Source organism: Anoplopoma fimbria, chromosome 13 (assembly GCF_027596085.1).
Source record: "Anoplopoma fimbria isolate UVic2021 breed Golden Eagle Sablefish chromosome 13, Afim_UVic_2022, whole genome shotgun sequence".
Taxonomy (NCBI): domain Eukaryota; kingdom Metazoa; phylum Chordata; class Actinopteri; order Perciformes; family Anoplopomatidae; genus Anoplopoma; species Anoplopoma fimbria.
This window is the reverse complement of record NC_072461.1, coordinates 17,527,312-17,548,219: the sequence shown is the minus strand read 5'-3', so window position 1 is coordinate 17,548,219 and position 20,908 is coordinate 17,527,312. Positions and strand designations below refer to the sequence as shown.

Here is a 20,908-nt window from a genome sequence, read left to right as displayed (position 1 = left end):
GAAAACTAAACAGTTCCAGCAACCCCTCTGCCCTCAACACATTTATCTCCCAGACCACAGGGAGGTTGGACGGACTGGAGAGGACATAATAGAATCAGGCTCATAAATAAATGATCATTGTTACATTTTATTGATAAGGGGCTTTTCTGACAGGAATGCAAAGTGCAGTAAACACAGAAAACACGAGTGGTACCAGGGAACATTTGGGAATAGAATGCAAGAACAATACTGCCCTACAGTAGTTGAGATTAAAGAGTTTTGAGATTAAAGTTGAGATTAAAGGGTTTTGAGTTATCAAACTCGCTGGCAAACTGTGTAACAGACGTTTGTAATGCCTCTAGTTTACTGGGAAAGAAATTATCTGAATTTGGAAAATCTTCACAGAATGCAAAAATTAAATTTAGCATGAACTGTTTTCTTTCAGGTTTCTTATCCATAAAATACTCTTATTTTAACCATTAATGCTCCATATTGCATAGGGATGAACTATCTCTGTGTTTGTGTCTGGTGTCTGTCCCAAAGTTATTTTTTATATCGAAATCAATAAATTACATGAATTTACTTCATATATGTGCTATAAAGGTATCTTAACCACACCAAATCCCATGAATTCCATTAAAAAGTTAAAACTTGACTGCTACAGTGCTCTTATTTAACAGACATTTTAATAATAACAATTTTTATATTTTTACAGTCCTGTGTATTTGTACTTACTGGCCATTCAGCCTTAACTATGCTCTGTGTGACAATGGCTACGTTTTACCACTGGGCTGTATTAGAAGTACCTCAGCGGTCTAGACAGTTTTGGTTCTTTAAGTTCAGTGGTGGCTTCATTACTATGAACATAAATCTTAACCTTTCATTACACTTGCACACAGTCTCCCACACACCACTATTGTCAGAGAAGATAATTGGGGCCAATTAAGATGAGTTTGAGGTAACTTTTTCTCTCTTTTGGAGAAATTGCCCCTTCAATTAGACAGATTGCTATGGACCCCTGGGCAGCTCAGTAAATAGCTGCCTTCGAGGTCAAAGTGAACGTCTCAATTCTTGTACTTTATAAAGAACATGGCTTTTTTTTGTCATTGGGGAACTTAATTTACTTTCTTAAGCTAATTGCACAGCGTGACAAAGACCTCTCATTGTACAATGTTTTCATTCTGCTACTGTGATGGTCTCACACAAAAGCCCTGCTCTGATTTCTTTCATTTCAATGGAACGGAACCCCAAGACACCTTTTATTGGCCCTATATTGAAGCTTTGCCAGCACTGAAGGCATTTCAGTGCTTTTCTATTGAGGAAGCTACTATTTTTCTCTGTTAACACTGAAATCTGACTCAGGAGTGATGCCTGTTGAATAAAATGTCACATTTGTTTAGAGTAATATTGTTAAACCTGACAGGCGTAGACAGGACCAATCTACAGTGCCCGACTTCCTGTCAGCACTATCATGGGTATCCCATTGTCACCAGCGAAGAACACAAGATTTGTACACTGCCCTCTTAACTCGGTTTCTAAAGACTTACCCTTGTGTTTGTGAGCGTGTGAATCAGAGTGATTCAAAAAAAAAAAAAAGGGAAAAGGAGGATTAAGTTTGGTTGAAAGGAGCCTGGTCGTTTGTAAGCATCAATTACTGAGACCAGTCAGCTTTGGAGTGAAATGATTATTAGTTGAGCCAAGAGATAGCAATGAATCACAAAAAAACACTTAATCTTCAAATGGCTTTTCATTACAATTTTATAGACTGTGACAGTGTTATATAGCAATATACCCCCCCACACACTCTCACTGTGCCTCTGACTTTGATTCAATTCCCCTTAAAATCGAGTGTTGCTGTAAATTAATTCCGTGTCTGCTGGGATTCCTCCATTTCCAGAGGGTCATCTATAATACATGATGGGGTAAACGGTTAGGACCTGGTGAAAGCGGAGGCCAGTGTTATATTACAGCAGCTGGAGATGACCCAGCAAGTTGAGAGCAGCAAAGAGCAGGGCTTGGCGGTAATAAGCCACAGCGGGATGCCACAGTGATGCATCAATGGTCCACACACTCAGATAGACAGCACAATTAAACACAAAATGGAGACCTGCAGGGTCACTCAGTCATCTTACAGTAGATTGTGAAAGAAGATGCCTGTGAAACTGGAGAAATGACCTGATGAGAGTTTTTACTATGGTCAGAGATTAATGCGTTTCTTACATGAGACGCCAGATATTGAAAAGGGGAATATCACCAAAATGTATTCTTACCTTAGTTCTGCAGCTGCTTTGTTTTTATGTTGCTTAAATTTTTTGAAAATTAAAAGGTGTAACATGTAGCAATTTGTGTTTCTCAAGTGTGTTACCTGCAGGATATAAAGGTGTTACTAAACGCCCTGTTCTGTTCTATCCTGTGTGCATTTATTCCAGGATAAAAAAGGATAAAAAATAATAGTAATCCTTGATAACATCCGGTATACGGTATTTAGATGAGCTTCATCAACATGAAGTTTGATTTAAACAGCCTGAAGAGAAGATAAATGATGCAGATGTGTTGCAAAGTAAACACATATTTTCATTTTCTGTCATTAAGCACTCTCCCTTTGTTTCAAATAATAATCCAAAAGATTTCCTGACAAATCTAACAAAAACACATCATTTAAATTGCAGTTTTGCTGCTGCCTGTTGGCAATGTCCTCATTTTGGTCACAATAATTGGCAATCGTTTCAAGATTAATGTGGCACTGATTTATTAAGTAATAATCCATGACAAACTGGGACATAGGAAAATAACACACCATGCTTTTTTCTTTAGAAGCGCACTGTCTTTAGCCATAATGCCATCATTTTGTCATGTTTTTAGAGTCCCTTTAAAAGCCCTGTGTTCCTAGTTCATTACTTGTGGTCGTCCTGGTGGATTATCTTACTACCTTCCTGCCTGCCATCAGACATTCAATTTGTAAAAATAGTTATTTATTGAATTATTTCATTGTTCCTGCTGCCTCCTCATCTTTTTCTGCGTTTAAGCCCAAACCTGTATTCTTGAAACGTGGCACTATGGGCAGCAGGGGTAAAAATGAGCATTGTGCAGGCATTTACTTGTACTTGTCTCATCTTTTGTGTCCTTCATCTTTCTGTGATTCTCCATTGACATACATCCTTCTTTTGGTCTCTCTCTCTTCTCTAGGTTAATATGAATAATAATAATAATTTGTATAGCACGTAACATAGAAATGCTTAAACGAAGAACAGGTTGCAGTTGAACGAATGCACATTTTTACTGTTTTTTTTAAAGAAATTTTCATGCACGCAGCGTGCTTTGTAGTTCATTTGATTCTTAACTGTTGACGCAGATGTTGTGCTTTTCTTTCGAGCCAATCTGTCCCCTCGAGTCTCACAGATTTTGTTCAATAATCTGTGGGAGAACTACCCGTCTGCTTTATCAAGGATCTTCCTCACTCTGTTAGCATTCAGCACGCCGCTGTGGCTGGTAATGTGTTCTGGGCCGTAATTTCTGCCTGTGTCTCAGTTGGATCTGAAAATAAGTGAGATTTATGGTGTCAGCCTGAGTGACATGGGCAGCATGCGAAGTAGCGAAGCTGCTGCCTGTCCTGCTGTTGCTATTAGCCTCTGCTTCTCCCCAGCACTAACACATCCACACTTTGGCCTCACCATCCTGGCTATACGACAACAAATGAACAGGTCAAGCACAGTGTTGAGTTGGGGATTTTTAGAGCCTGCATTATTCATGGTGCAGCAGAGAGAAGAGAGGCTGGTACACACAGTGTTTATGCTCTGTGTGTATTCCTATCAGCCCCTTATTGTCGTGGCTGTCCTGAGGCCAACTAGCTTACCAGATAAACCCCAAATCACAAGTCTGTGTAGTAAAAACAAAACTATATAAACCAACACATCTAACCTGGTGCTTTTACCACCACAATTATTTACTCTTTATGATCTTTCATGTGATTCCTTGAGCAAAAGCATTAAAAGGGGCCATGAAGTATTCCAATATTCAACAACTCTAAATGAAATTTTCATAGTTCGGATAAACATTTTCATCCCTTGGCGATAAAGTATGCGTACGTGCAAGGAAAACTGAAATGGGAGTAGAGGGATAGTGAATGATATGCTGTAGACATTAAACGCCACTCAGACAATGTCCTGAAGCTATTAAGCAGACTAAAAGAGGCATGTCCTTTCATCAGCTCCTCTCTCCACATTGTGCAATGCTCAATGTGGCACTTCCTCCCTTCCATTCCAGTGGGCGTTTAATTGGCTAGAAGCGAGAAACATGGAGGAGAGTGGGAATAAAGGCCTTGGTAGCACCATGCAGAGCGATACATCACTGCATGACAGCGCATTGAAGTGGTGGGATGGTTGTGAAGCCAACACGCTGCCTTTTAATGAGGGTCTCTCTCTCTTGCTCCCTTCTTTTCTCTTCCCACTCTTTGCTCCTCTGACAATGAGCCACTTCCTCTCCAGACTTCCCTTTTCCCCCCTTTTCCCTCTTTTCTTCCTCATAGCTCACTGGATGAAGGTGGCAGCATCACGTGGCACACAAAGAGCCCAATCTCCAGTGACTGGCAGTGCCCAGTTTGAGGTAAATGCCCGTCAGAGATTTCTGTTCTGCTCATTACGGTTGGCTGTGGCTGGTAGGGAGAAGACTAACTTGATGGCTGCTTTGAGTGTCAGTTTGAAAGGAGGGGTAATGGGAGATTATGGAAAGATCATATGGACGGGATAAAGGGGTGCCTCGGAATTAGCAGGCATGTCTGGGGCTGCTTTTGTGGGTACCTCATCACTTTTGCAAGAGGATTCACGTGACAGTTCACGGTATTGATGTTTAAGTCAAATAGAAATGCTCTCAACTGTAAATTATTTATGAGTGCACAAGATTTACGGGTAAACTTTGACTGTGGGGAACTGACAACAGGCTGACAGGAAAAATCCCCCCCCAAATAGTAATTACATTATGGACTGGGTTGCTGACAGTATAATTCATTTTCTACAATGCAAAGAGTCTACCTAAGGATCTATCTTGGACGTTTTATTTTCAAAAGGGGTTGGAGTCAAAGTGGCCATGAATTGCTCCTCATGCTGAGAAAAGGAGCTAGTGAATAAAACATGGCTGGACGTGGAAGTACAATATTTTAGGTTTATAGGACGAATCCCCTGCAATTCTCATGAATACCGTACCTGTAATACATATAGATCAACGGGTCAGAAGGGACGAGCGGGCATCCCCTGGTGAATTTCAACAACAGTCAGACTCGGCGGCAGAAGAATCAAGGTCAGGCACCAGCTCTGTGCTCACCTGATGAGCGAGCTGCAGGGGGCTCCAGAGATGGAGCTGGCGGGTGCTTTGACTGAAGCTGGCTGCCGGTACCGTGATGTCTCACTGGTGCCCCTGCTGTTTGCCGGGGCCGGAGGATAGAAGGCAGTGAGACATCCCTGCCTGCACCAGTCTGCTCAATTTCAGCCCAATATCTATCACATTGAGCCGATCGATGAAGAGTTCTTCACCGACAGCCAACCATGCCTGCGAGAGATGATCTCCTGATCTCTGTTCTGATTTCTTCACCTGGCTCTGATCGAGATCCATACTGGCAGCTTAGCTTGGCTTAGCTTGGCTTAGCTGCCCTCTGGACACGGACCTCTCTCAGCAGACACAAAGGGTCCGCTCAACTGTAGAGTCCATTACCGCAAAAAAATAAATAAACACATTCCTCTCAAACCTCAATGGGCCAAGATTAAACGCAGAAAGACAAGAACTTGGCCAGAGAGTGAAGTGGGATGTTAACAATTATGGGGAGATGTGAGATATGGATGTGTGCTGACCCTGTCACTGTGAGAATGATCTGTCAGTCTGGATCCCGCCTTTTACTTCATCGCTGCATTTTTTTCTCTTGCTGTACAAACTATTTTCACCATAACTGACTGGGTTAGTGGCACTTAGAGGCCTACAGTGACGGGGATGAAGGTTCACAGCATTCAATTAGAGAAACTAGAAGATGAGTGGTTCCAAAGGGTACAGGTCTTCAGCATTTTCTGTTAGCAAAGCAAAATAAACTTTAGCACAAATGCATGAATCACTCAATGCCTTGTGGGTCATCTTCAGAGAATGGTTACGGCACAGTAATCAAGTGATTCGACCTCACTGCTTTCAAAAGCATTGTGGGATGGTTAGCTTTTTAAAGGTGACTTTTTCTTTTGTTGTTTTCTGATTAAACCACAATGAGCGAGCTTTGCTGGAATAGTTTCAGCAGCAGTAATCACATACCACACAAAGGACGTTGTGTTTTTTAAAAGGTAACAAACCCATCCCACTCACTTTTAATTACAAAAGCAGTTCAGGGTTTTTCATCTTCCTCAGTCACATTGGAGGAATTTGCTATTAAACCTAAAAAAAACAACTCTTCCTCACTCCTTCTGAATACCTTTGACATCCTGCGATGGCAAAGGTTAAGGGACATGGAAAATGTTAAGGCATACATAGCCAAGAAGTTTGATCATGTACTGTAATAAGTGAACATTTGTCCCAATCTGTTTTCCTAATTAGCTGTACATGTAGTACATCACATGTGTATATTGCGGCAGCTTCAATTAGTGCGACCACTTCATCAGCAGCCTTTAAGCTGTAGTAGATGCTAATGGATTGCTCGCTTGGGGTCCATCCATCAGCCCCCTATTGTAAACTGTATAATTCATGCTAAGTAGAAAAAAAAGCTATGTTTTATCCTGTTCCATTAAAGCAGCAGGGGCCTGCAACAGAGGCCTCAGCACGAGTGGAACTGAGTGGCTTGGGTTATTAGATGACTGAAATCAGGTACTTTCAAGCAAGGTGTACAGTACATGCTGTTTTTATTAACAGCTTGTATGATGTTACATGGGTCCATGCGGCATTTCTGCAGGATTAGCTGGCTTATGAGTGCTTGTGTCTGTATGTCTAACTTTGTGTTTGACAAATGGCCTCCCAGATTTCACTTGTCTGGCAGAGAAGATGTGCATTGCAACAGAGGGAATGGAATCGAAGGCAGTAAAATGAAACATTCATTGGAGGATCTTGATAGATGACTTTATCATGTGAGAGCAGAAGTGGCCAGAGAAGGCCGGGGTGATGATGTATTGTTTAACGATACATTGGAGCAGTACGTGAATACAAACGCCTGCTTTCATTTCTTCTCATCTCTATGCCCACGAATGCTCGTGTGAGTGAGCACAGTTTGGTGTCTCGGCTGGAACAGGAAGACTGATGAGTCCAGTTATGATGTATCCCCTGTCCTCCTGCTCCCTCTCCATCACCAGGCATCCACAGCATAGGTAATGATGATGAGGGCAGACTGGACAGGAGCGTATTACTTCACGATGGTAAAAGATAATGGACCAGCCTCCTACTGTGCTGAGGAATCTGCTCAGGCATCCAATTACTGCTGTTAAGATCCATCTCAAGATGACCCAAAAAACCACAGCTTCTTCACACTTAAGTGAAACAGAAGATGCCAACACGAGGAGGCGGAGGGTGACAAGGGAGGCAATTAATCTACATTGTTAATATATTAATGTATGTTTGTCTGGAGCAATCAGAACAATGTAGGGGTAGAGAAGAGGTTGAGGAAATAGAGGAAAAGATCAAAAAAAAAAAAGCAGGTTAAGAGAAGACAAACCACGATAGGCAGGCGGTAGTACACTCGACAGGAAGAGTTCTGAGGCGTTTCCTCGCTCTAAACTGACTAAAACTTTTGAGTAGTCTTTTCGTTTTCTGCTTTTGAAATAATTGCTGCATTTGCAGAACTCCTGCTTCGCGGTTTGAAATTGGTGACAAAGTGGTGAGCGTGGCTCTGAGCCCTCCCAATGCAGGTGGGTCTGTGGTAACACGCAGGAGGAGCTCTTTTCAAAGGGAACTGAAAAAAAAACAGAGTTTCATCTTTCAAAACCCAGTCGCTGCTTTCTCAGAGGTGTCACCTGTGGCAGAGCCCATCACTTGGCTGGGAAAATGCAATAAAAATACCTTTTTATGATAATCCATTCCAGCAAGGGCGCAGTAATTTAGAACACGACATAAATGGGCTGGGAACAGGTCTGTGGAGCCATTGAAGTAATAGGCCATAAATATGATCAACCCCAAAATAAGCTTCCTTTTTACAGTCATTAGCTTTATTACATTACGACCTGGTTGTATGACATGGTCAGCTAAGGTTTAGAAAATTAGATTATTTCTGGTCAAAACACAATTACAGCAGCTTTTCCATTACGACAAAATAAAAAGCTTATTACACTAATTAGTGCTAATTGAAGATGAAACTACCTTCTAGAGGAAAACCAGAGAGCTGATGTGTCAACAAATGCCTTAAGCATGCTATGTGAAGTCACTAGAGTCACAAAGAAAGGAGAATTCTGTTTCTCCCCTGCTCTTCTTTTCTTCTTTCTTTCATCAGTAACCTTCATATACTGTCTACATCACTGATCAAAATGATGATCCACTATTTCAAAAAATACAGCAACTACAGCGCATCCAAATAGACTACATTAAAAACGGCTTTTGGTTTCATCTTTACTTGGAGTTACTACAAAGTACCAACAAAGTTAGACAATAGTAATTATTTGAATGTTCCATTAAGCAATATTTCTTTATAAAAATAACGTTGACTGTCTGAGATCTAATATTGCTAATACTGTTGATCAACGCTACATTCCACAGCCCCAGCCTTCAGCCATGTTCTACTTATTACTTTGGCTATCAGAGACCCAGATCTTTTTCTTCCAAGTTAGGGGATAAAAGGAGAGGCATAAACACGGGTGAATATTGCACTTGCTTTCGACCAGTGGTGTAAAAGAGCAGACGCCAATGCTTGTGCTATGTTAGTGAGAATTAAAAACTAGGTTTTGTAATCTTGAGAAACCAGCAGGAGTACGCTGGATTTTAGAAAATATCAAACCGAAAAACCCAGCCCAGTGTTGCCAACTATTTTCCAATGAAATAACAACATTAGCTCCAAAAGTTGCTCAATCTAGCAAGAAAGTCGCCAATCGGCAACGTTAACAGCCCGTCCCCTCAGGCCTCCCTCCAAAGCCAATCACCCCAAAATGATCATTATAACCGCTGACAATGAACATGACTATAGTAAGTAATCACAGCTGTCAAACTAGCAGCTTGTGGAAGACTCCAGTGACGAGCAATGAGTGCACGGGCCGAGTACAGTTGTGTAGACAGGCGGGTAGCCCATTCAATCATTATATTTGGGCCAAATGAAATGATTGGACGGGCTTATCACATTCCAGCGCAGCCACAGATACTTTGATCATTTATTGCTGTCAGAATGTAATGACATTTCAACAAAATATCTAAAATGTTTCTGGAAAGATGATGAACCCTACCTTTAATGTTTAAAGCTTGCCATAATGGATACATCGATACATTTCAGATCAGTTGCTGAATACTGAGCAACAGTCCTAGAGATTTCCACAGAATTTTAAAATGTCCAGCATCAAACACCCTTTGCAAGGCTGCCTTCTAGCTTAAAAAACTGCAACTCTTGCATCCAAGGCCAATATTTTAAAAGATCAATTTCCTTGTAAAAGGCTTCCACATTTGAACCTCAGAGTAGTGAAAACTTATATTATGGTCAGTTAACTTTTACTGACCATAATACATTTTCTACATGTTCTTTTTTCTCTCTGGTGTGCATCTGGAGGAAAGATTACTGCCAACAGTCTGCAGCAGAACATGATGTTGATGATCTGCACCGTTGTGGGCAGACATCTTTGAGTTATGAGGGTCGGACCACTACTCTGCGTGGATTTCCAATATTATATTCCCATGTTGCACGATTGGTGTTACCCCTAAAAGTAATCTGACATTTCTTCCAGGAACACTTGTGTAACAACAACCATTACATCCTACCATCAATGAAGCTAATTATTACTGGGTATGTGACTATCAATATTCTGTCTGCCCACATTACTTATATTAAGTCTTTGCTAAGTCTCCATCTTCAATACTCTATTATTGACTACAGGTCTTTGTGAAGAAACTGTTTTTTTCTATTGGAAAACCTGATTTTGTTTTCCATTTGGAAGAGGCAAGGTGGTGATGGTGGATGGTGACATGTCAGTGCGTGTGTGTATCAGTGTGTGTATGTGTGTGTGTGTAAGGGGGTTGACGGCACTGCTCTTACACTACCTTACTTCCTCTTTTCTATCAGCGAGGAGTGTAGCAGGGGGAAGGGAGAGGAACTTATCTGTGGGCCTTTCATGCCACAGTGATCCCGAGTAATCTAATTCAGCCTTCCTCTTTCTCGCTTGTGTGCTTCTCTCATATTGGGGCATGCAGATTGCAAAAGCCTTATATTGTGTGTGTGTGTGTGTGTGTGTGTGTGTGTGTGTGTGTGTGTGTGTGTGTGTGTGTGTGTGTGTGTGTGTGTGTGTGTGTGGTGTGTTCCTAAGAGTGAGGGAGAGCGAAAAAGGGACAGAGGGAGACAGACAGAGGTAATGAGTTCTGAATGTTTCTGCATGTATTTGTGTTGTGTGTTAAGTACCATGGGGTGGCTGGAGATGCTGTGCACTTGGGAAGTTATATCTGTGTTGGAGAAGCACTTGGAAGGAAAAGAAGTAGAAAATCTTATTGTGGTGCAAAATAAAATGAAACAAATTGTCCCCATCAACGTCTTTTCAGTAAAAGTCAGATTATTTCAAATGTTAGTGTCAAAGGTCAACGTATTCTTATACAACGGTTTGTATCATATCTTACAAAAAAGTGATTCCTCATTTTCTAGGAAGTCCAGCAACCGTTTTTGACTTTTTGGTTAAAATAACTAGGGAACAGCGTCACTTAAGACAAATAAATCAACATTGACTTCTTGTTTCACAAAGGGCATGAACAACCATCTCCTGGGTGAAAGGCATTTTTTTGATTAAACCATCCACCTTGCCTTCTGCTCGCTCTGTGAGGGTTCACGCGGTCTTTATACTTGCTGGTTCATGATTACGTGGATTACATGCGAAATTGATTTTGAGGGATATCTACACATTACAACACATTCATTTCGTATGTACAGCTACGAACGCTGTAAGAAAACAGCCTGCATGGTAGCAGCTGCTTCACTGACAGGTCTTATTTCATCAAGTTACGGAAGGGAAAAATCAAGCCTTTTCAGCCTATGTTCATACAGGGCACAGGCGCACACACACACACACACACACACACACACACACACACACACACACACACACACACACACACACACACACACACACACACACACACACACACACACACACACACATACACACAGACACACATACACACAGTTTTGTACACATGAAACATTATTAATCTTTATCTCCTGAGAGGCTCCTGCCTAAATTACCCTGCCCCTAATTGATTTCGCTAAGTTTAGCAAATAACTTTAATATCAGGTTAATTGAAATTGGATTTTTGGAACTGTGAAAAAAAGTAACATGATATATAGTTCGCCATTAAAATCCCTTCTTCTGTGTAAAATAGAGCCGAATATGAAACAGCAGACAGTTTGAGGTTTGATTGAAGAGTGCGTGTTAGATTTTCAAAGGGTCGATACTCTGAGAATTAATTTTACACAAACAAGAGAAGGTGGATTTCCTCCTCTGTCTTGCAAAAAAAGCCACATTAGTTGATCAAATAAAGATTATGTTTCAAACGTGATTTTCATTGAGCAGATAACAACACAGTAAAGCCTTTGCGAGATAATAATGCATATCAACTTTGCAATTTTTTGTCAGTGCAAACTATGTATTCCTAGACAACAGCAGGCTGTTGATGCATTAGTGCCACGAAAAGGATGTGAAAGAAGGAACTCGAACAATGCTGCGGCATTAAAGTCGTTGCTTCAATTATCCTGAGAATGGATCAGTGGGTGAGGAAGCGCCGCATTCCTCTGAATCCAGGAACAGCCACCCACATGCATCTATCATCTACACAGCTACGGGCAATACTTAGAGAATAACACTGACACAACAGTCAGGGCTGTATCACGCAGATCACAAGCACCAAAATAGAAATTAATGAAGTTTTTTGTTTTAGTAATCAGCGCTGATGTGACAGTCTTTCTCTTAAGTCAACACAAATTACTGTGTGAAGTTCTATAAGGGGAGTTTGGCTTCGTCTACACAACAGAGTACCTGCGCCTCGCCGACGGAGACACACAGCTCCAGGCCTACCCTCGGGCCAGAGCCAGAACCCATCTGAGGCCTGCTAGGAGCTACAGAAGCTCTCCTCCTGCCGTGCTCCTAAACACAGACCCACATTATAGCTCTGCCTTCTCTATCTAAGCATAATGGGTGGACGAAGTATTCAGTATCCTTTACTTAAGTAAAAGTACCTATACTACAATATAAAAGTACTCTTTTGCAAGTAAAATGTCATCCATAAAAATTTTACTCAAGTAAATGTATTAACAAAATATTCTTAAGTAAAGTAAACTCTGAATGCAGAATGGCCCCTCTCAGAGTGTTATTGTTACTGATGCATTTGCATGTATGCAACACATTCATTTTTGATGATTCAATGATGAAATTGTATGGCGTTGAAAGTGTAGGAGGTATTTATAATAAGTTCTCAATGTTTTGTTTTGTTTAATAACAATTGTTCAGGTTCATGAGCATGCTGGTGTAGAACCAGCCTGCTCTTGGGTCATTGTGTTTTATAAACTATTACATGTTTTGCATGTAAAATCCTAACCTAAAAAAGTAGTAACTATAGCTGTCAGATTCATATAATTAAGTGAAAAGAACAACATTTCCCTATCTCCCTCCTGACTATATATATATGTTGTTTCATAACTTTGCAGAAAATGATACACTGTTTGTGTGGCACTGTTTGTGGCCTTCATAGCATTTCATTGATATACATGTACTGTTATCAGAAGTATTTCATTGCAAGGGAACTTTGTAACATTTTACTTTGTAAGCATTCCAGCTTGCTACTCAAATATTTGGTATTACATCCTTTTTATGTTTCTAAATTCTTTATTGAAAAGCTGTTGGCACGGAGCTTGAAGTGGCATGACTCACCATGGCCAGGGGCACGATGCCGGCTAGGTCCTCCTGCGCCAGTTGGATCTCCGTCTCAGCCTCTTGTGTGGCAGCACGACTCGCCGGGTACTCCACTTGCCAGGCCATCCAGCGGCTGCCCAGGGGCTCAGGAAAGCTTTCCATTTTCAGATCCACCTGAAGCACCCTCTGAACTCCCATCTCAGACCTGCCACAGAACAGAAAAAAAAGAGTGTCAGTTAATGATCAAGCAGATCGCTGGACGAAAGTTCGAAAAAAAGATGTGTGGATGTGTTTGCTAGTGAGCTCATTCCACCTACTGTCAGCTCTAATGACGACAAAACAGTAAAGTTTTATGAATGTGTCTGCGGCTGAAATCTATGACATTTTAGCAACTGAAATGCTTCAATTGTCAAGTCCCTTTATGTTTGCCTCTCTGGTAAAAACTCTGCTTCATGGAATAATATTGCAGCCCTATTTCTCCTATTCCTCTCACACTTTTCCACGTTTGCTGTGCACTGTAAACAGAACCAAATCATCTCACGGCTGATCCTCAGGGCAGTTCAAAGGAATGCTTCACAAGGCTTCGACCCCCGCTAAGGTGTTAATGGTCAGGTTTGTCACCGGTGCCCTTGTTTGCCATAGCAGAGCGTAAATATACGACATACTTTGGCACGATCTACGCCAGGCCCGAATTAAGTCAGACAAATGGAGAGCGTTGATAATAAAATTTCCCGTGGCGCCATAAGTCTCTGGTGCTCAGAGTTTAAATATAGCCTGGAGGCAGGAAAGGTCAGCTTTACACTGGAGCCGGAGGAGATGGGAAATGGCACAAGATCCGTTAGCCATGTCTTGCGTGTCAAATGGCGGAACTCAGGGCCAATAAATTTCATGCATGGTCTCTGTGGCACACCGGCACAAAACAGCATCTTGTAATTCGAACATGGAGAAGGAGGGAGAGACAGCAAAGAGGAGAGATGAATAAATTCACATGGTAGTTTGTTTGGAGAGGAGTTGCATGTAACATGTAGAAAATACACTCAAGCATGAGGCAAAAAAAGAGAACTTTTAAAGCCAAAGCCAGTAAATAACGTTTCCAGAGAGAGATAATACATATGAAATACATCTTGGAAAGACAACACAGTAAATGTATAACATCCTAAATTATGAATAGGGGACTAAAAACAGTAAATCAATAAAAAATAGAAAATGTTTCATCAACTTCCCTCTTATCCGCATAGGTCTAACACTATTTCCACATCATTCTCATATTATTCAGTTTTATTCTGAGAGAATGAAAAATTTGTTGCGCAGAAGAGCACAACAACCCAATTTTCACATCCAACAGAGGTGTGTATGAATAATTGAGACGACAACCAAATAACTTGTGTCACATTTCATAACAGTGTACCAATCAGAGCACCGAGCCACTGAAGGCGTAGTAGGACATCACGGACTTACATAACCGTCCCACATTGCTTTGGGAAAAGACAGATGCTAATCTCAGACCGGTAACGCCATGAGGTTCATCAGGAAAACAGATGATGCGCTGAACGTCCAGAAATAAACCTTTGAGAGCTCCAGAGTCAGTGAGTGTCACACAGGACCTGTGTCATCAGCCCAAATGGCCTACTTTCAGCAGCACAGGCAGACTTTTGCTCCGGCAAACATCGCACACTTTAGGCATGCAACGAGACACGCAGGCAGGGAATGAAAGAGATTGCACAGCAGAAAGGTTTGATTACACTACCGGGGAGAGGAGCTAAATTCACATCATCACAAAGTTAAAGGGCCTCTAGAAAGAAAGAAAAGTTGACTGTTATTAGCTTTTTCTTCTCCTTAGAGTTGTCAATTATTTCCTTCCCCGCATGATCCAGTTGGCAGAGTTTAATAGCAGCTGCGAATGCTATGAATTTTATGAGTTTTTTTATATTTTTTCATACAATAAAAATGCCAACCCAAAATGCAGACATGCTGTGAATTCAGCATTTTTGTGACAGAAATATCCATCTTCAAAAGAGGACCTGAAAAGATGACAGCTGTGTTAAAACTGTGACGAGTGAAGGGAAGAGAAGAAATAGGATCTTGGAGAGGTGCAAAATTGAGATCAAGAACAAGAGCAATGACATGCAAAGAAAAGCAAACGTTCATTTTGCTTTTGTCATTCTTTGACTTTGATTAGCATGGAAATGAATGGAACTTATACGACAGTGGATGGAGGATGTGTGTGTGTTTTAGTAAGAAATTGTGAAAGCTCTGACTATAATAAATACAATGTTCATGGTGAAAGTGGTTTATTTATTGCAATTTTTATGACGACTCTTAAAAACCAAAGCTGCTGCAGGCTGTATATCTAGCTAGCCAATAAGTTGTATAGCAGATGGCAAAAACAGGGAGCAATAAACAGACATTTTGGGCTCTTAACCTCACGAAGAAAGCCTGTAAGTGGTCCATTTCAGATTTTCCACTGTATTCAACCCTGCATTGACATATGTCATAAAATGAAACCTGACAGAATCATCGGTGTCTGGGTGAATGTGACTCAGACGTTGAATCACAGACATCGACCATATACACCAGTGTGCCATAATGAGCCGACCTCCCCTCTCCAAGTCTGCTAATCACATGGCTCGCTGGGGGAAACTGTTCATTTCTCTGTTACTTCCAGCATGAGGTCTAATTCAATTAGCAACAAAGGACCTGTGGATGTGTGCCACCCAGCTGGTCTCAACCTGATAATTATCTGTAAACTGGTGGTGGTTTGACTAAATCTGAGGCCAGACAGACGACCGGAGGGCAGCTGAAGGCAATAGAGAGGGGCTCAGTAGATAACAGGCCCTCAAGTTGGAAGCAGCTGGCCCTTTGGCTTCAGAGAGCAAACTAGAGAGGAAATCGGACTTGACAAGGTGCTGCCCGAGACCGCTGACAACTGACTCACTGAGAATAGCAGAGAGACGGCTGCAAGGAAGCTGTTTAGGAACATTCAGGATGCTCATTAATCTCGACGACACAAGCAGATCTGTAGGACATGCAGTGACACACAATGAGTCATAAGTGAATAGCTTAGCACCGTAATGTATCTGTTTAAGATGCTATATTTAGCATTTTACGCATTAAAAATGACAATGTATAGCTAATGGTTGACATGAATAAAATAGGCAGATGTGATGAAAGGTGACTGTAACTCTCACACCCCTGTTGCTGTTGATTTTAGAAATGTCAAAGACATTACCATGGCCCTTGTTTGCTTCCTGTCACATGGAATGTGTTGCATCTATTGCCAAATGTAGAGGATTTCCCAACAAATCAACAACCGTATTAAATTATGTGTGTGAGTAGAAAATACCCCTTTAGAGGTAGCAAATTATGCCCATTACTGGTTTAATCCGATCTAATTTAATCTATAAAAAGTATGAAAATATTGAAAATTGTCCATCACATATTCCCCCTTCGTCCAAAATCTTTAAATATGATATATATCACAGAACAATAGCCTTCCCTGACAATTGATAGAGAATGTCTTGGCATTTTTGCCAAAATGCCTTAAAATATCCCTACTCATAATAACTTCCTTCATTTTCTGTCTGTCAAATTGATTAATAAACTAATAGTTTCAGCTAAAAAGGTCAAATCATAAGCGGAACGCTTTCAGTTTGGCAATAATAACGGTGCTTCATACAAAATTCAGAGCAAATTTATTGCCTTGATAATGGCTGGAGTGGGGTGATATGCTTCTGTGACAACGGCTATAACCACAGTATGGAAGCAGTGCAGAGCAGCCGCTATAAGGTAGCTAGTGGATGCCTGCTCATGTGCACTAACATGCACTAAAAGGCATGTACGGCCGACCCGGCTAACAAATCACAGCTCGGATTACAACAAACTCAGTGGGGGAGCGACTTCATTCTCTGCTCAAGAAGACATTAATCTTTCCATAGAAAAAATATATCTGCTGCTGAATAGTGTGTAGAGCATTTTTAACTTGGCATTATATTCTCAACATCTTCCATGTGTCCTTTAGAAAAGTGTCCCCAACAAACCCAAACTTCTACTGTTTAACTTCTATCTTCACTAATTGCACAGCTCAGAAAGCTCCTTGCAGAGGTGATTCAGCTCGATGGAGTATGTAAGACAGCTATTGAATTTAGGCGGCAAGAAGGTTAAAGAAAGATAGATTTAAATGTCAAATTGAATAAACAGAAACAGGACAACGTTATTGGAGGAATTTCCCTTTCAACAGATTTCTCTAGAGAAAGAGCTAAAATTGAAAGAGCTTCTATTGTCCCTTTATCAAACTCACTGTGTCATTGTGACACTCCTTGTTTAAGCTCCCCCTGATGTGATAGGATCCGTGTGCCCACTGCCGCACCCAATAGGGATTAGAGAATAAGAGAGAGATAGACAGAGAGGCTTTGTGGGATAGATAAAGTGACATTTTCAGGTCCAGTTTCTTCATTTTACGACTTGTACATCAAGTATTCAAGACATGTATCTTTTTCACATTAGTGTAACATTAGAACAACAGAATGATGTCGGGCAAAACATTTGTCAGACTTTTGTATATTTTATGTATACAATACATGGAGTAAGATGTAAAGAACATGCCACGGAGGGCAATAACAAACCTCAGCAGAGCAGCACGCTACGCTGCTGAATCACTGTAACAAGAGAAGTTGAACGGAAACAGAAAGGCAGATGAAGATGCAGAATGCAGGCTGCTGGAACCAGAGGAGATGCTGTTTATGTGTGCGTGTCAGTGTGTGTGTTTGTGTGTGTGTGTGTGTGTGTGTGTGTGTGTGTGTGAGAGGGGGGCCTCATGCAAACTCTAAACTACTTGTGGAGGGAAAAAATAATCAAATTTGTGGCTTCAGTGGTGCCTGAAAGCAGCACCTTGAAGCTCTGCTGTTCTCATGCTCCGTCACCTGGAACAGCAATAAACCAGTCAGCACAATGGAGCCCGGTCACACACACACACACACACACACATAGGCTCCACACACGCACAGGCAAATAGCTATGCATACATGTATGCACGTGCACAGTATATACTGTACCCAAGAGCATCCATGCATAATAAATCTCTGCCTGCAAACATTGTGGTCCTAATCACTCAAGCTAGTTGAGGTTTTCTCAATCTAATACAAACATTATTATAATGATTTCTTGACTTTGAAATATAATAGCATCTACATCTGTTGGTATCTCCATAAAGACTTCTACTGCATGCACCTGCTACAGTTTATCAAATGCACAAAGCAGCACATCAGTTTGTAAATTCAAATGTTATATGCAATTGTGTCAACAAGCTCAATGACACCATGACCGTCTGTCATAAAACAGTAGTGCTGCAATGATAAGTAAGCCCCCCTCTATAAGACACTGAAAAACAGATACTTCATACATTTAAATTACACAATTACAAAAAGCTTGATTTTAAAATGCCTATCACAATTCCTTTGTGGCGGGAGTGGGGTGATGTTCAGGGTGATGTCCTTTAAGATCTTGTTTTGACCGACCAACATTTAAAAACCCGAAGACATTTTATATAAGTTCTCACCTTTGAGAAACTGGAACCAGAAAATGACTGGAATTTTGTTGCATAAAAATAATCTAAATTATTTCCAATTATCCCAATTTACATTTTGCTTTTTCTATCAATCTTTTAATTGATTAATCATTTTGGCTCTATGCAATTCTGATACTCATATAACACACTGTATTCTTATGCAGAATTATTACTCATTAATGGATTATGGGTCTGATTGATAACATTTTAGAAACATCTGATACCACACGTAGAGAGTAGAAAACACTGCATATGGACTGGAATTTCCACATGTTTACTTATTACAAAAAATATAAAAAATATAATATTTATATTGTAAAGTTACATTGTTAGAAGTTTGAGTGTGGATAGCAGAATAAATGTTAAACTTTCGCAAGTTAGGCAAAAGGAACTTGAGTACAAAGCCAGGTATGGTAAGTCCATTAGTATCTTTATGTTCAAAATATCTTTTTCCAGTATGTTTCTGTGAAAGTACAGGAAGGGAGATGAGGGAAGGAAAGAAGCCAAAGGGTGGGAAGCGGGGGTTGGGAAGTTTGGGGGGAGCGTAGGAGGAAAAGCACCCTCCGACGCCTACACCCAGTCGACCTTTTCAATTCATCCATGTCCATAATAGAAAGGGAGATAGGAGGAGAGAAAAAGGTGTAAACTCCCCCCGAAACACTTTCAAATAAAGGGAAGACAGGGGCGGGAATAATAGTGATAAATGTCAGTGAGGTGTAGCTGCCTCTGTGGCTTTGGAGGTTCATGGTTATGCAGCAGCAGAGATATATTGTATGTAGTGGCCACAAGAGAGTTAGAGCCGGATATATAAGAGAGATAAATCAGATAGGAATACAGAAAATTTAAGATAAAAGACTAGACTGGATTCATGTGAGGATTTATAAAATAAGTGCAATGCTGGCCAATGGTGGAAACAACAATAGAGATAACACATCTTTCTGTGTATTTATTTTTATGAAACGTTGAAGCAGGTGAGAGTGAAAATATATGTTTATTATGCCTTGTTGGTGCTAAATGTGCTGATCACTAGTAGGCAAAAGGGAAAAAGTGCAATAACTGACACCTTTGCAGTAAGTACAATTTTTAAGAATCGCATTCATAGAATGTTTTTAACAGATTTAAAGTGTCAATATCGAATTTCCCTCTAGGTTTGACCCAAAGTGAGAAAAATAAACATCAAATTCAAAGCATCTTTTTACCCTTTCACCTGACAGCGGCAGCAATGCATTGCAGTCTGTGAGTGCTCTTTCTATCCTCCTCCAGGATGTAAGCTATAAAGATCCCTCCGTACAAAGTGCCTGCTGACAGGAGCCACCAGCGCCCAACATTAACTTGTCAATATGACATTCAAAACGACGCCAATTTTACATTTGATTAAACTTTAACACCAAGCTGCCTCTGAATGTATGGGTTTGTGTTGGGTGTGTGGGCGTATATGCATTCAAGTGTGTATTGATTCATGTTTGTGTGAAGGAATCTAGTATCTTAAACATGTCATAGCGTTTCCTACATGTAGGCTGCAGTGAAAGACCTGTGTTACAATCAAGCAAGCCGGACCATCCCTCATGCTGCAATCATTTCCTCTAAGATATTAAACCAATACCTTTGATTTATGGTGTGTCAACTGACATTAATTTACACACCTCTAAACTGGAAGAACAAAAACTGGCAAAACAAAGTAGAGGAAATAATAACTGTGCTGTTAAAAGAAGCTCTCTGTTTTAAATGTTGTGTTGGGAATGTGGGAGTGTGGTGAAAGACATGAATACTTGTAACAGGAAGCATATATCTTTAAGTACATCCCTGTTAAGACACACAAATTCTTCTTGAGGACATTCGCTGTCATAACGTAAAATAAGCCCCTGAGCACGTCCACTTGTAAAGTAGCCACTGATTTGAACTGCTGTGAGGTAATGTGATGGATATATTTTGTAAGTATTTGATCCATGAAGTAAACCCTGAGTTGAATACATGTGACATTCAACTTATTTCCTCACTATTGGATCAGTTAGAAGAGTACTCCCCAAATGTGGCATTGCACTCTTATAACATTGTCTGACCAGTTAAAAAAACAAAGAAGCCAAAATCAATGCAGCAGACCGAGGAATATGTTGATATTTTCAGCATACTGCACTTGAAATACAGTACTGTATATTGGCCAAGATTGTTTTAGTCTGAAAGGATTCATCCCAGGCTCACCCAACTGGCATAACTTTAGAAAAAAGCAATATCAGAATTCACAAAGCTTCCTCTGAGTTCTCCTTCAAATTATAACCCCTTTTTCTGAATCTATATTTCGTGATCATAAGGCCTTAAATTGTGCCAAATCCTGTCG

At 40.7% G+C, this 20,908-nt stretch overlaps 1 protein-coding gene across 1 annotated transcript in view; it reads right to left on the bottom strand.

Annotated features, from left to right (window-relative positions):
* The window catches only part of si:dkeyp-14d3.1 (transmembrane protein 132C), a 101,526-nt gene that overhangs the window by 18,374 nt on the left and 62,244 nt on the right, over positions 1-20,908 (bottom strand). The window contains exon 5 of the mRNA XM_054610114.1: positions 13,029-13,215. Within this exon, the coding sequence (XP_054466089.1) occupies positions 13,029-13,215 (187 nt within the window). The remainder of the gene's footprint in view (positions 1-13,028; positions 13,216-20,908) is intronic.